The sequence below is a fragment of the Ipomoea triloba genome, chromosome 2 (genome assembly GCF_003576645.1).
Source record: "Ipomoea triloba cultivar NCNSP0323 chromosome 2, ASM357664v1".
Classification (NCBI taxonomy): Eukaryota; Viridiplantae; Streptophyta; class Magnoliopsida; order Solanales; family Convolvulaceae; genus Ipomoea; species Ipomoea triloba.
Window position 1 is genome coordinate 15,273,197 of NC_044917.1, and position 17,467 is coordinate 15,290,663.

The window sequence follows — 17,467 nt, forward strand, 5'->3', positions numbered from 1 at the left end:
TTTTTTTTTTTTTTTTTTTTTTTTTTTTTTTTTTTTTTTTTTTTTTTTTTTTTTTTTCTCCTTTTGGTTAGAGGGAACTAGGGTAGGCTGCCTGAAAGTCCAAACACCATTTTTTAGTGGGTGGGTGGGGGAAGAGGGGGAGGGGGTATTCCTTCTAAATGAGTTTAATTTTTGACTGAAACTATTTCTAGTTCTGTTTGAAATTTTGTGGTCAACAAATTTAAAATGACAATTTTGGGGTTCATATGAGTATTTATACATATAGGCCTAACACTTTTTATTACCCATCAGTCTGTATTCTCCAACAGTTTCAAATGTGAATGACTGAGAAGTTTACGTATAATCTGATCTGTTGTGGAGAATTTGCTGTTTCCCATAAGATGAATGCCTTTTAATGATTTTATCATGCATGCTTGTTCATTTACAGTTTTAGTCTATATCTATTCCACTGTGCTGATATTTCATCGTCCTCATTTCATTTGCCAGGTGATGTAGGTGCCTTAGGCTGGTGGGACTTGTTTATAAACTATGGGTACTACAATCATGCATTGATAATTTCTAACATATTCATTTTGTATTGGCAGCTTTCATGATAACAGTGACAAGCATCAACCTTTTCTTTGTTTCTACAGTATTGCCGAGTGCTTTGCATTTCTTGTCTGCACAAAGTGGACTAACCCCATGATTCATAGAAGTTCTCCTACACGAGAACCAAGTTCTTCTGCGTCTATTAGATACCTTGACTGGTTTTCCTCGGAGGACCAATCTGAAGATAGAATGTGCGGCCTGCAGGACATAGGTGGCCACCTAATGAAAATTCCAATTATTTGTTTCCAAGTTCTCCTATGTATGCGCCTAGAGGTATGGTACAGATTTTGCTAGCATTACATATTGTTGAGCAATGACTTATCAATTGAGCTTTCGTGTTTCTGAATCTCAGGGAACACCTGCAGGGGCTAGATTTATCCCTCTTCCGGTTCTGTTCTCCCCAATTTTTGTCCTGCAAGGAGCCGCAGTTTTATTTTCTCTGTCCAGATTCATTGAGAAAATTGTTCTTTTACTTCGAAGTGGAGCTGTTACAGGAAGATATCAACTGTTCTCTTCTAGGCTTCGTGATTGCTTTGCGTTTATCCACCATGGCTCCAGGTAATAATTAATGCCATTGGATGGTTGTATAAAAGGTTATGCCTAATAGGACCTTGTATTGATGCTTAGTGCTATAATCTAAGATTGGACTAGGGTCACTCAATTGGACTATAATGCAATGGGCCAAACCACACTAAAAGATTGAATCTAATCAATTAGCTAGTGCCCAGTCTAATCCATAGCCTTATAAACCTATATATTCTCTCTTATTTTATCAACGTCGGACCTCCCCTGAAACGAAAACTTTGGACACCACCAAAGTGGACCGAACAAGCGAGCTTACGAAAGCTTGGATGCCACCAATACCACAGGTAGACAACTGGGTGAACACAAAGTGGACTGAACAGGCTCTAATACCATGTTATAATCTAAGATTGGGCCAGGGTCACTCAATTGAGTTGTAATGCACATGGGCCAAACCTCACTAAAAGATTGAATCTAATCAATTAGCTAGTCTAACCCATAGTCTTATAAACCCATATGTTCTCTCTTATTTTATCAACGTGAGACTCTTAACACTTAGTTGCTTAATATATCTGTTGAAACTTTCAACAAGCAGGCTCCTTGGTTGGTGGTCTATTGATGAAGCAAATCGAGAAGAACAGGCCCGACTCTTCTATGATGGTGCATCCGGGTAAGAATGAAGATCAATCTTATGCAATGCAGTCTATAACATACCTTGTCCTTTGCTATTGCTAGGATAAAATGTTTTAGCAATTCATGGAATCAGTCTTGACAGTTTGATTTTCTAGTCAGAAAAATAAGGGTCAGATAGTGAATATCCATTCCAATAGTTCTGCAAATTAATTGCCAACAATATTTGAATTTGCGGAATAAGGATAGGAGAGTAAAACACAAGGATTAACATGTCATATATCTCTAGTAACATTTGGCTTAGCTACATTAATATTGTCTATCAATTGGTGAGAGAATATAGTGGAGAAACATGCAACATTATGGACTTGGGAACTCATCTCTTTGCATTACCATGTTTAATAACTGGATCTTGTCTCTTCAGTTTAGTCAAATACATATACCCCCAAAAGGGGGTGTTAGGGTTGTGGAGGTCTCTCTCTAGTAATAAATAAAAATTTATGGATGTATCTAAAAGGTGTTATTTTTTCTTTGGTTGGGTACATATATGAAGGGGAGGAAAATTAAACTCGTGAAACTTGTATAGAGAGTCATAGGTTAATACCACTGGTCTATGAGGTCACGGGTGGATGCTTCTATGTCCTTGTATTGGACTTGGAAAGTCTATTTATTTACGGAGTATTTATTTATACTATTTCCTGCTGATATCCTTGGTTGGGGCAAATACTGCAGTTATAATACCTTTTCTGGTTATCCACCTGAAATAGTGAAGAAAATGCCCAAGAAGGATCTTGCCGAAGAGGTAAGCTTTACTGCCTGCTAACTAATGTCTTATTTGGGGTAACCCCAGCCAAGATGGCTAAGGATACTAACTTGTAACCACAAGGTCATGAGTTCGAATCCAGCCCTCTTGGTTTGAGCCGGTCAGCAATGTGCAGCCTAGGCTGGTTTACCTCCTTGTGGTCCTTTACCAACTAGTGTCACAAGGCGGGGTTTACCCAGTGCACACCCTCGTCCCTCGGGTAGTGGTTGCGGGTTTCCCTCGTCACCCCAACTAATGCCTTATTTTATTTATTTACTTTTTTTTTTTTGGTTGTGATTTTCTGTCATTAGCTACTTCCATTTTTCTTGTTCACTAAGTTTGTGTAAGCACGTGCGCACACACACGCGCGCACATACATGTATATATATATATTTGATAGGTATTTCTTTATTGACTTTAGTAATTTGATCAATGTTTTAGGTTTGGAGACTTCAAGCAGCTCTCGGTGAGCAAACAGAAATCACAAAGATAAGCCAACAAGAATACGAGAGACTCCAAAATGTAAATAGTCCTACTACTCTGATGATGGTCTGATGGACCATTGGACATACTTCAAGATTCTTGTTTTGCTTGATTCCTACATTCACATCCACTTCCTCCCTTCTTTGATCCAATGCAGGAAAAAGTCCTTTGTAGGGTTTGCTTCGAGAGAGAGATTAGTGTAGTTCTCCTTCCGTGTAGACATCGAATCCTCTGCAGGTATCACCTTCATCTACTTGACATAGTCTATTGTGAGTCGGCACCAACACAAGTAGTAGTCAGTTAGTGAAGTCACTATTCTTGAATTTGATGCAGTGCCTGCTGTGAAAGGTGCAAGAAATGCCCTATTTGCCGAGTCATTGTTGAAGAGCCGTTATCTGTATATGATGTATAGCTTTAATCCGTCAATTTTTAACTTGGCTTGGATTGAAGTCCTTGGTAAATGTAAAATGTCTCTCAGATCATGTGTCTTACCTGGAGCTCTGCACATACAGTTAACCTATATATATATATATAGAGAGAGAGAGAGAGATAGAGTTGCCAGTTTTTCTTACTTTGACTGAACTAACACCATAGCTGGGGTCATCTTGAGATTTCAGTTGCTCTTATCTTTTATTTTGCTTGTAAATCAATGTGGGTTTTGTTTTTTTATGAGAAAAGCTGTAATTATTTATATGTGAAACTTGTTTCAGAAAAAAAAAAAAAAAATTATATGTGAAATTAAAATCACCCTTTTCTTTTTAACTTCCCAACACTTTGTGTTGAAGCATCATGAAATACAAGTTATATTGCTTGCCTTTTCACTTTCCTTTATTCATTACTATGAGTATTATTTTGTGAGTATAGCAGTAGGGTGGCAGTATCTGTGTGTGTGAGAGAGAGTTGAAGGCTATAGCATTGTGGCCAATGAATGAATGATGTGATGTAGGTTTTCCAGATAAAACCTTGAAAGTCAAATAGACAACCCCTTCTTTCCTGTAGTGCAGTGTCAAATTGGCACTTTTTTCTGTTTAAAATTTTCTGCAATAGGCTTGTTTTGTTCTTTTGGTACTCAAAAAATTAGGGAACCTAGTCTAGTGGATACAAAATCTCAAAATCTCACTTAAGACTTGCTTCCAACAATAAGGTAGGGGTACGTTTCTTTTCACGAATATTGGGGGTTTGAGTTAGACTCCTTGTCTGGTGAAGTGTATAGTTTCGTGTCGAGTCTAGAAATTAGATTGACTCGATTTATCTTCTAATGAGTCTAAGAGCAAGTTCACAGGGTTCATGATCAATTATTTTAACATGGATTATGGTTCACTCTACAAGATTAATCATTGACTTAAGGTTCATTTTTATGTATATTAAAAAAAATGAACTTTTAGTATATTAATAATGAATTTCAGTACTAAAAATGAATGTTTATTTGTGGTTCGTATTACCTGGATCATGAAAAATTAGAGAAGTTACAAATTAAGCAAGATTAAATGGACAGGAATGGATGTAATCTTATCCTAATCCTCAGAAGATTTGTTTAGGTTTCAACATCCTAGGATCATTAATTGTGTCAAAAAAAAAAAAAAAAGAATAGAGGAATGAGAGTCCGTGATTGAAGGTGGCCCTATTAAATGCAGACAAAGAATGCATCAAATCTGTAGACAAAGAATTGACTCAAAGATTATTACTCCATCATTCACATACAAAGCAGACATATTAGGATTTTTCATGGAAAGGGAAATTCCGGCATCATTGCCAACTGCCTGCTAAGCCTTTCATTTCTCTATATAAAAAAATAATCTGAGTTTCAGTGACAGACAGTACTCCTAATTATACAGTAACAGAAAAACATCATTCACAATCACAATGTCTGTGGGCGCCCATGTATTGGGAGCTCTTTCCTCTACATATTAGAGGAAAAAATATGTTCAATGACATGGCCGCCTCGGCTTGGCTAGCAGGTGGTTCTATTTGTGTTATTTCACTTATTTGTGTGGTTCTGGTTCACAAATCTTATTGAGTAACTTAAGTTGGTTACCTCCTTATAGTCCTATGTCAGCTACGCTTATAAGATGAGTTTTACCCAAAACAATGAAAGCATATTCAGATAGCAGTGCATGCTTCCCCGTAAATCGAAATAAACCCTTTAAGTCAAATACACTATCCAATGAATTGCACTACAATTTTTGTCCATTTAGGGATTAGTTGGATTTTTTTTTTCTTTTTAGTTAGAGTGTTTAATCATATCACGCTATCCACATGATTTAGGGGTTGTTTTATTAGGACTGTATTCTGAGCACACTAGAATTTCTTCTCTCTCTACCTGTATTATTGAGAATATATCGTTTACCATTCCTATCCTAATTGAAACTTTTTGTATCCTTATAAATACATATCTTCATGACTTCATGTACTTTAAATACAATGGATTGATCAATAATAATATCATTTCCATAATTATTGTTCTCATCTGGTATCAGTAGACCAAACGATCCAGGGCTACAAACCCTACCAAAAAAAAAAAAAATCGCTGCCACTGCATCGCCTTCGGCCGGCGACACCACCTCCTCTTCTCACATGTCTATCCAACCATAGCCTCAATAAATACCCTACAAGTACAAACAACCCATCACTTTATCTCCATTAAGCATACTTACTCAAACTATCTGTTCAGGAAGACTCAACTTGTTCCCTTTCTCCACGATCAAAATCTCAGCGGATACGTTGATGACATGTATGTTACCGTGTCCGACTTCATCGATTAAGGCTCCGGATAAGTGTTTCATTGTAGCCGATCCTGCGACCGAATATTTGATTCGTCAGGATTCTTTTATTTTGTCCATGCTCATCTCGTTTCTGTCCGATAAAATTTTGTATGTTGTAGTGGACATGCCATGTCCCGGCCCTATGACAGACTATTGAAGTCGCCTTTGGGTCTTCTTCTCGAGCACGATATCTAAGTCTCTATAGTCGACTGCAGTCGGTGTTATGGGATTCCACTACAACTGAGTATCTTGGCAAAGCCAGAGTTTTAATGGGATCGTACTTCTTGTAGAAGCCGACTGACCAATTAGTTTGGATTAACAAAATCTCTATATATTCAAAGGCCTCTACCCTGAGCACCACGCGATGATTTCATCATTGACCACTAAAGAACTAGTGACAATTTATCAACTCAACGACTACCATTTTGTTCGTGACAAAGTAGCATCAAAGGAACTACAAGTAAACTACATTTCTACAAAAAGACTAACTGGCAAACATCTTCACAAAGTCACTAACCATAACAAGGTTAAATGATTGAAGGAATAAGCTTAATGTTCTCTCTAGAGAACCTTAAGCTATGTATTCTAGGCACACTAAAATTCCTTCTCCCGCTCCCTGTATTATTGAGAATATATTACTCCTATTTACCATTTTTATATTGACTGAAACTCTTTTTATCCTTATAATTAAATACATACTTTCATGTACTTTAAATACTATGAATCGATCAATAATAAGATCATTCCCAAAATTATTGTTCTCATCTATTTAACCCTTTAATTTCTTCCTTAATTATATATATAATTGAGTTTGGATTTCACTTAGAAACTCATATCGAGTAGGGTATTAGTTTAAATTATTGAATTTGTCTTATTAGGATTTGAAACTTAGTAATGTAAGGATGAATAAGTTGATAAATCGAATATATATATATATATATATATATATATAGAGAGAGAGAGGGGGGGGGGGGTAATGTAGTATATATGCTAAAGTGTTCTGTACATTATGGTTTATAAATTTTATATTGATGTGTTGCTATTAATTTAGATTTAAGTTGAAATGTGTGATACCTGATTTTCACTAAGGAAAATAAGTATTTAATTTGGAAATAGTGTTAATCTTTATGAGCATAAAAAATTATACTTGTAGTTTATATTACAAAATTCAGATTTGAACCTTAAACCTTACCTTATGAACTCTAAGATCTCAACCATCAAACTATTACAACTTTCATGCCTCTATATATCTTTCTTCAATTAAAAATTAGTATAGTGATAAAACTATTTTATAGTATAAATATTTTGAAATTATTTTTATGTGGAAAAACTATTTTATGGTAAAAGAAAAACAAATTTTTTTCTAAAAGTTTAAGAGCCTAATTGGTAAAACCACCCGTGGTCCATTTAGGAAGTCTCGGGGTTATTTTACATTCGGGTTATTTTAAGAATTAGGACCACGGGTGGTTATTTTTTAAAACTTAGGGGACCATTGGAGATCATTTTAAACTCGGAGAACCATAGCTGGTAAAACCCTAATACTCGGAGGACCATCGGAAGTATTAACTCATAAATTAATTAATTATCCGTATGACATTATATTGAACCGCAAAATAACAATTTTTGAATTATGTAATAAATAATTTTGTATCACAATTCATACACGAAACGAAATTAACCAAATACCACTATACATCTACTAAATTCAACTACCAAAAATAACAATAATTTTTTGTTCTATTGTGAGACCTATAGAACTTAATTAATGTAGATTAAGCCATTTCACCCCAAAAAAAATGTAGATTAAGCCACCCAATCTAATGTATAATTATGGGTTAATTTCAATTGTGATTCTTTAAATATTATTTATGGGTTTAATTAAATTGAAGTCCTAGCTTTACTAAGTAAAATAAGTCGCAATTGAGTTATATTAATGAATGTCAAATAATAGAGTAGCTGTGTTTAGTTATCCATATTATTATTCTTTTTTCGAAACAAAAGTGATTAATGTATTAATAACCATCAAAGAACGGCAAAATACAAGGAGGAGGCCGGAGTAGATGACCAACTCCCAGGACCAGACTGATAATCAGACGCTCGAGCTAAAGCATGAGCAACCCAANTATAGCCATAGATCTGATTCAATCCAGGGCACAATATTACCTACTAATTTTTAAAACACGCGCACAATTAAGGGTACAACTGTAATTACCTCATCTCATTATTTTTCATAGTTACTTGTAGTGCATAATTTTCACTTGTGTAGTGCACATTTTTGTGCCTAATAGTGCACATTTTATACCTAACAGTGCACGTTTTCTATCTTAGAGTTCATGCTATTAACCCTCTAGGAGGTTAGTTTTATGCTCTGTAGTCCACGTTGTACCATATAGAGCAAAAGCTTGTGCTTTTTAGTGCATATTCTTATGGTTAATCAAATAAAATTGCACAAACCACACTATTTTTTCATAAATACTTGCAATGCATAACTTTCAACTGTATAGTGCAAATTTTTGTGCCTAGTAGTGCATATTTTCTCAACTAACAGTGCACGTTGTTCAGTCGTAGAGTTCAGACTATCATCCATCTTTTAGGTTAATTTTATGCTCTGTAGTGCATATTGTTGTACCTACAGAGCACAAGTTTGTGCCTACCATTGCACATTCTTATGGTTAATCAAATAAAATTGCACAAACCACACTATTTTTTCATAAATACTTGCAGTGCATAATTTTAAACCGTATAGTGCAAATTTTTGTGCCTAGTAGTGCACATTTTCGCAATTAACAGTGCACGTTGTTCAGTCGTAGAGTTCAGGCTATAATCCATCTTTTAGGTTAGTTTTATGCTATGTAGTGCATGTTATGCCATACAGAGCAAAAATTTGTACCTACCAGTACACATTCTTATGGTTAATCAAATAATGGTTAATAGCCTGAACTCTAAGACAGAAAAGCGTGCACTGCTAAGTAGAAAAATGTGCACTACTAGACTTAAAAATGTGCACTACACGAGTGAAAATTATGCACTGCTAGTAATTATGAAAAATAATGAGGTAGACTTCGTCTGAAATTTCTCGCTGAATTCATCGACTTCACTTTGTCTTCTTTACCGGAGAGTAGTTTGTTCAAGACGAAACGCAGAAGTGTTAGACACTGTCAAAGCTTTGTCGTATCGTCGTCTTTGCCTGAAATTTGCTCGCTGAATTTGTTGCCTTCGTCGACTTCACTTCGTCTTCTTCGCCGGAGATTAGCTTGCTCAAGAGGAAATAGAGATAACAGAGAAGCGGGAAATGTTAGTGAAAAGACTACGGACGATTTGTCCCAAGAACGTTAATCTTACTACAGATCATTTAATGCGCAAATTTTAAATCCAATGGTTGAGATCATACATCAAAATTAAATTCAATGGTCTATATTTCATCCTATTTCTCACCTAAGGGACTAATTTCACAGGATCCATATATATATATATATATAATATCGGATTTGAAATTTTAGAAAAATAATCTCATATGATCAAATAGAAAGAAAAATAAAAAGAAAATTCAAGTCGTGTGTAACACACTTTCCTTAAAATCGAGTTGCTACTTTCCGAGGATGTTAGGAGCGTTGTACCGTCAACTTCTTAAGATAAAATGGATTACATTGATGTAGTTGAGCACTCAAGCTATATTACTTTCGATGAACTAGAATACAAGGTGAGCACTTTGAATTTTTTTTTTTTGAAGTGTTGGCAAAATTGTTTGAACAAAATGATTTTCGGGAGAGAAAGATAGTAAAATGAAAAGGTTTTGATGTGTTAGAAATAATCAACAACAATTCTGCCCAACACCAAGTATTTATAGGAGATGATGAAATAAATAGCAATAAAAATGGCATTTACGACCGTTAATTCTTTAAATTAATTCATACGGATCAAAATTAATGCATCCCAGTATAGCCGAAAAAAAAGCACATGAAATATTACTCCCCATTCAATGCACATCAATATGGGCAACCCCCAACCCCTTACGCAAGAGAGAGCATTTATTTTATACAATTCAAGCTCTTTCTAAATGAGAATTGTATATATACTAGTGCAAATGACTTCGTATTTCAATGTGGGACAAATGTTTCTTCCAAACCTTTCTATCTCTATTTTTCAACTTAAGTAAGTCTATTTTGATAATCAATTTCTCATTCATCCATTATCCATTTTGAGTGTACAATATATCAATTTCTTCGTCTCACTTCGAAGAACCCAAATCCATTTTGACTTGATCTAAATCAGAAATGGACCTTACATATATTTGTATCACAAAATAGCCACTTAAAATATAATTTTTACTAAAATTTCCAACAAGTAATACACAAGTGTTCTTAAATTTTGTCAAATATAAATAATACTTGTAATATATATAAAATATAATATAATATAAAGTATACCCGTAATGTCGGGAAAAATCATTTTCACCATACCTCAAGCGTTATTGCGATAAGTGTAATTTTGTTCACTCTTTCAATTTTTTTTTTCTAATCTCTCATGTTGACATGACACTTTTTCAATAGATATTTTAATCTTTAATAAAAATTTAGTAGAATTAATCAATTCATCATATTAAATGATTATAAATCAAATCTAGAAAAATTTTAAGATGGGAAAATTTTGGAGGGAAGTATGTGATAATATGTTTTGTTGATGTGATTGGCGAATGGCGATGATTGGGATGAAGAAGAGAAGGAGAGAGGGCCACGTAGCAGCCAAATGGAAGAAGAGAATGACGGCACAAACTGCCAATTTTTCTCAAATTATTATACCACCAAATTTATTTCTTCCCCCCACACACCAAATGCATTGTGTGAGACTCACTTCCCAATTTTCTACCCTTAGTTTGAACAAATTACAATTACATTTATTTCAATTTTTTAATTTGTCAAACACTTTGTGGTCGAACGACATAATTGTGACTTTTCAAATGGAAGATTACAGATTTGAACACAGTAGGAGCATTGACTCAATTTTTTTGAGTTAATAAATACCCTCAATTTTAAATTGAACATTTCTAATATAGAATGAAAAGCAAAAATAAGTTTAGTAAATAATTAATATTTATACATATTTAAAAAATATACCCGTATATATATATTTTTTATATTTATTCTTTTCTCACATATTTCATATCTTGCATTTTTCATTTTTCCTTTTTTTTTTTTTTTTTTATTTCGGTGCCACCTAGGTACCTAGTATTATTCCATAAATTTTGATTTTCTTCACCACTAAGCCTCGCGAAGAAATGCTAAAAACTTTATGAAATCAATGCATAATCCTAAATTTCCTCTATGATACGGCTTCTAATTATTAGGTGTTATGAATTGGTTGTCCCTAACTTTTAATAAAAAAAAAAAAGTAAAGTAACAAACAAATAATACCATGTCAGGAAAGAAAATAATAAGGGGAAAATTTGTAGGGGTGAGTAGCATTACTCTAAAATTGGTAGACATTGTTGTAAGAAACAAGGGCATAGTTGTAAATTCAGAAAACGACATTTGCAGGGGCTGTTTGGACAAAAAGAAAAAAGAAAGAAGGGTTAGTGGGAAAGAATCTTATTTGTTAGTTGTTACCGCGGGGACCTCATTCATATTCCTTCAATCAATGATTGCAAGTGTACCTAAGCAAAAAAAGAGAGTTTTGTGTACCACTTTTGAATTAGAGCCATGTTGGTTTTCATGTTTCCTTCATTTCCCTTTTCTATTTTCTTCTCTTTAATCATATACCCCTCCCAACTTTTCTTCAATGTGGAATTGTGGATGTCACTTTCCCCTCCTCATAACCTAGGAAATCCATATTTTGGTAAATATCATTCCAAGCCATAATCATTTTACTTTACTCGGATTATTCATTTCTAATCTAACATTAATAAGTGTAATAATATCCAAGTTTGACTAGTGTGATGATGCTTAAATGTTATTATCAAATCAATCACCAGAAGATCATATCACACAAGTTTGAACAAAATTATGTGATTTCGATAGCGGAAATAAGATTATGGATCGAATTAATACCGCCTTTGAATTCACGACTTTTAGGGTTCTATTACTTTCGGTATATTATTTTTTTGTTTTGTAAAATTTGGTGCCTAACTTCATTTTTATTTTGTTTTGTTCTTGGTTCTTTCGCGAAATTGGTAGCCAAATCTTGCCGGATGGCATTTTGAGGGGTGAAATGGTCAACTCAAGTGAGTTAGTTACAATGTAGTATCTGTTCATAGCTACTTTCTCAACCTACTGAAACACAAAGAGTCACAAAGAGTCAACAGTTGCCTCCACTGAGACTTGAACCCACTCTCATCATCCATGTGAGAGTGTAAATCGGGACATCGGGTGCCACTAGACCACAAGGTCTTTGGCACATGAACGGCCTATTTGATAAAGGTTTAAATTAAACTAGTATCCTTTTATGCCTTTAATTGTTTAAAAATTATCTTCATTCTAGTCAATTACTTAGATTTATTTGCTCATGCACTTGCAATGATAACTACTTTGATTTACACTCAAGGACGGTAAACTGAGAATGAAGCACATCATTCAGGAAATCCAAGGGAAAAGAACATATATGCATGGTTTCAAAGACCATGAATGCTACAAGCGACATGGATGGCTAACTTTCTTATTCAGAATCAATGGGGATTTTCGTAGAAATCTGGTAAGATTTGGTTGTCAATTTCATCGGAAGGATTAAGAATAATAAAAAAAATTTGAAGTTATACATCAAAATTGAAAAGAATTAAAAGTATTATAGCAAAACTAATAGGAACTCAACAGTTGTGGGATCAAAATGATATTAATTCTAAGATTATTAGACTTAACTTTTAAAGAAATTTATTGGTTGATGGTTTTCTTTAAACAAAAGTAAAAATGCATTAATTTATCATAGAGTTATACTACATGTAATCTCAAATTCTACTCCCTTACTTTTATTTCATGATGCGGCAAACAAAGATTTGATATTCTCATGAGTTCTAGTACATGTACTCTCTATTTCTACTCCCTCACTTTTACTCCCTGATATATATTATGGCAATTGATGATTAGTTATCTTCATCATGTAAGTCCCAATGAAAATGTCAACATCAAAACTTTGTGAGAGGAAGTAAAAGTTTGGGAGTATAATTTGAAAGTAGGAGCAGTATTTTCCTATATTTTTCATCATGTGGGTCCTAAGAAAAATGTCTAATCAAGAAATTTGTGAGAGGGAGTAAAGTTGGGGATAAGAAATGAGAGTCATGTACTCCCTCTGTCCCATTTTATTTGTCCTACTTACTATTCATTGGTCAATCCAACTCTTTATTCTTTGTTTATTTTCTTTATTATTTTTTACTTATTTTTAAATTTGATTTTTTTTTGTTTTTAATAGTACTTTTAGACTTTTAGTGTAGTTTCTAAATATATAAATTTTGTATATTAATATTAAACTTAATATTATGAAAAATTGAATTAAAAATAACTTCAGTCAAGCCTCGTTAACCAAATCAGACACATAAAATGGGACGAAGGGAGTAGTATTTTTCTTCATCATATCATAATTGATTACTACAAAATGAGCAAGGAAAGAGATGGGAGATCATTCCCTACAATTTGACAATGAAATAGTTTTTCTAGCAATCAAATGAGTAGCATGATTTGCATATTGCTTGACAAATAAAAAGCTAATATTAAAAAAATATTTATTTTTTCTTTAATATGTAACTTAAATGTACAATCTATAGAGCAGGACCACATAATATTAAGAACTTGAAGAACATTCATTTATGAATATATTCATGTATAGAGCAGGACCACATAATATTAAGAACTTGAAGAACATTCATTTATGAATATATTCATGTCAACATTAAGATCATTGATTCAAATTAAAGCTAAGCATCCATATTGCCTGTGTACCTGTGCTGTGCTTGGTATGCGTTACGGCGGTTTGGGTTAGTCCTAAAGCAGCCGTTATGCTGCCGGTTTTTCGGCAGGGCAGTGCATGGTACTTTGTATAGGCGAGACGCTAGTGCTTGTTAGACTTGCGCCTTTTGCTTGGTCTGGGTGGTGTGTTTGGCAGTTGTGTTGTGATTGTCTCCCTAGATAGTCCGAAAGCAGCCGTCATGCTGCCGGATTTTCGCTTGAAGGGTGCATGGTTTGTTCGCGTCTAGTTGTTGCAGCTTGCCATTTGAGGGCGGTACGGGACTTGGAGTTATTTCTAGTTTTGTGCTCCTTTGATTTGTAGTTAGCTGTAACTAGCCTTTCGTTACTTGGCTATAGTTGTACCTGGCCTTTCTAAACTCTTGGCCTTTGTGTAATTTTTCTTTTTTTGTTTTGGTTTTTTGGCACTTGGCTTTATGTGGTCATTTGCCTTGTATCTTTGTACAGGCTTTGCCCTTTGTTTTCATTAATAAAAGTAATACTTTATTGAAAAAAAAATCATTGATAAATGTTCATTTTTAATATACTAAAGGTTCATTTTTAGGTAATATATCCAAAATTGAACTTTCAATACACTAAAAATGAATCTTTAAAAAATAAGCTAAGCATTCAATATATTAAAAATGAGCATATATGTCAATGATCTACTTTACAATGTAAACCATGATTTACGTTATAATGATTGGTACTTTAACTTCAAAGTGGTTTGATGAATTATTATGCTAATTATATGAGTGGAGTGGACTTGTATTCTAGCGTCCTTGACTCCCAAGGTGTTTATAAGGGCTTTAACATTCATGATGAATCCAAAGGACCCTTTTTCTAATCAATATTTTTTATATTGTGACAATTTGATCTTAAATGCTAAATTTAAATATCTAAGATTTTTTTTATTGGAAACACGTAATCACTATTTAAGGGTTGTAGGATAAATCTCGTCTTGTAACTCTAATTAGCAAAGGATCACAAGAAGCCAAAAAGATAAATCAACCTAGGTAGCTCATAGCTTACTAGCTCAAATCGACCAATAAGACTAATAGACTGCTCCCGTTAGGAGTCAAATTCATAACTTTGTGGTTATCAATCCAATGACTAATTTTTTTTAATGTCAATATGGGTGATGAGATTCAAATTCAAATTTACTATAACCTCCACCAAACTACACTTTGAACTCTTCCTGCTTCATATAAAGTAGATGTCTTAAATATAGTATCTATAACACTATAACTAGTGTTTTTGTTTCTATTCTTCAATGGCTTTTGTTAATTTTATTAGGATTGTTCTAACATAAACTTGTGAATTGTACACTATGACTTTTTATGGAAAGTACACATATAGTGTGCAAGAAATAGTCTATCTAGCCTTTTCAAAAGTTTAAATAGAGTACAATTTTGAATAGAGAATGTTTGCTACCCTTAGCAGACTTGCTTCCCTCTTGTTTATACATTTCTAATCATAATTTACTATAATAATGAAGTAATAACTAAATTCAATTACTCAAATGTTTATTCTCTTGAGAGTTATGAAACTCTTTATTAAAAGTTAGCAATGGTCACTAGTCATGCACTATAGACTGAGGACATGAACCAAAACTGAACTGAGGCCATAAATTCTAGATGAGAGTGCTCTCTCGAGCTTGCGACTAAGAATTAAAGTAGGACTGCCAATGTGTATATAGGACCATGGCTAAACAAAGGCCCCTTCGGTAATGTTGAGGACATTGCCTTCCAATATCATAGTGTGTTAACATGTCAAAAACTTACCTTTTACTGGGAGTGCGTACTGGATAAATCTCGTTTTGTAACTATAGCCGACAAAGGGTTACAAGGAGGTAAATTAACATAGGTTATTCATAGCTAATCAATTCAAACAAAAAAAACCAATATGCTGCTATGATTAAGAATCAAATTTGAAATCTTATGTTTAATAAGCCAATGATCAATGCTAGCTCGTTATGAAATTTTGGATGGACCAAGGATTGTTCTAGGCGCAAAATTATTGCGTGGACCATGGTCTACATCTGTGTGGATCAAAAATAAAAAGTACATTATTATTTTTATACTGAAGGTACATTATTTTTGTACTGTAGGTACATTATTTGACAGTATATATCAAATAATGTACCTTCAATACAAAAATAATGCATCCTAAAATAATGTACCTACAGTATAAAAATAATGTACCTTCAGTACAAAAATAATGATTGGTTCTAGGCCACACCCAAAAAATTCCTCCATGATCGTGGGGCTCACCTAACAATTATACTAAACCTTTTGGCTCTTGACTGACCCAATTACCCAATTCAAGGACCTGAACCAACTATGGATTTATTTGCCAAGGGCACACACCGAATTGCTTATATATATTTATAGGAAAGCAAACTCTTAAGCTAATTGGATAAAAAGCACATCAACACCATTTGCAAATACAATTACATATCTTTAATGCTCCTCTGACAGGCTATACCGGTCCATTTTTGTTCATATTGTAAGTGTTAGTTTGTTTAAATTTGTGTAGTGTTTTTTTGGTTTTATTGTTTCCCTAGTGATTTTAAAAACAACAAAAACAAAAACAACTGAAAAAGACTTCACACACTAGTACATCACCATAAAAATTCCCCTACAGTATAAATTCTGTAGTAAAATAAAGTCTAATGGGGCGTTTAGTAGGATGAAATTGTAATTCTATTCCTACCAAATTACATGGAATTTACTATTCCATGTTTGGTTGAAGAGAATTACAATTCCACAGAATTTCAATTTTCTCCAACCATGGAATTGCAATTCATAAATCTCTCTCAGAATGACAATTTTACAGCCTATGGAATTGGAATTCTACAGCAAATGACAATTTTTCCCTTAGTATTATTATTACTAGTTTTTCTTTTTCTTATGCGTGATACGCAAAAAATAGGTGCCCAATATTAGTATTTTGTATTAAAATTTTAAATTTATTTAACTTTTAATATAGTAAATAATAATAATAATAATAATAATGTAAAATATTTCTAGAAATTGAATATTTATATTTTAAAAATAACTAACATATAACTATAATATTTAATGTGTATATTATTATTATTATTATTATTATTATTGAAGAAGATAAGAAAATATATGGTGGATGCATGTGCATAGTAACAATAGTGAAAAAGATAACAGAAGTTATAACGGTAGGGGTATATTTATCCAAAATATTATGTAGTACAACTTTTATAACATAATGTACAAAAAAACTTAACGGAAAAAATGGACATAAATGAGGGGTATAACTTTCATTCACATTTATTATATTTTTATTATTATATATTTTTATATTACTAAGAGTATTTTAGTCTTTATTCACTTCTTCCTTTTTAATTTTAAGAGTATTTTAGTCTTTATTCACTTCTTCCTTTTTAATTGTTCGTAATAATAGAATTTGAATTTTTACTTTATTCTGTGAAGAGTTACCATTGCAAAAGGGATTTTTTTTTTTTTAAATATATATGCATGACATGGTTTGAAGATGACAAATCAACCCATCCCTTCAGCCTCACAAGTGGTCCTCCTCCATTAATACACCTCCATTTCTTATCCAGCACCGCCACCCCCCCCCCCCCCCCCCCCCCCCCCCCCCCCCCCCCCCCCCCCCCCCCCCCCCCCCCCCCCCCCCCCCCCCCCCCCCCCCCCCCCCCCCCCCCCCCCCCCCCCCCCCCCCCCCCCCCCCCCCCCCCCCCCCCCCCCCCCCCCCCC

At 33.8% G+C, this 17,467-nt stretch overlaps 1 protein-coding gene across 1 annotated transcript in view; it reads left to right on the plus strand.

Moving 5' to 3' along the window:
* Positions 1 to 3,787, plus strand: part of LOC116011157 — a 7,609-nt gene extending 3,822 nt beyond the window's left edge. Inside the window, exons 7-14 of the mRNA XM_031250681.1 lie at positions 487 to 532; positions 633 to 861; positions 941 to 1,146; positions 1,706 to 1,780; positions 2,473 to 2,542; positions 2,984 to 3,064; positions 3,183 to 3,262; positions 3,359 to 3,787. Coding sequence (XP_031106541.1) covers positions 487 to 532; positions 633 to 861; positions 941 to 1,146; positions 1,706 to 1,780; positions 2,473 to 2,542; positions 2,984 to 3,064; positions 3,183 to 3,262; positions 3,359 to 3,437 — 866 coding nt within the window. The 3' untranslated portion in view covers positions 3,438 to 3,787. The remainder of the gene's footprint in view (positions 1 to 486; positions 533 to 632; positions 862 to 940; positions 1,147 to 1,705; positions 1,781 to 2,472; positions 2,543 to 2,983; positions 3,065 to 3,182; positions 3,263 to 3,358) is intronic.
* The last annotated feature ends 13,680 nt before the right edge of the window (positions 3,788 to 17,467 follow it).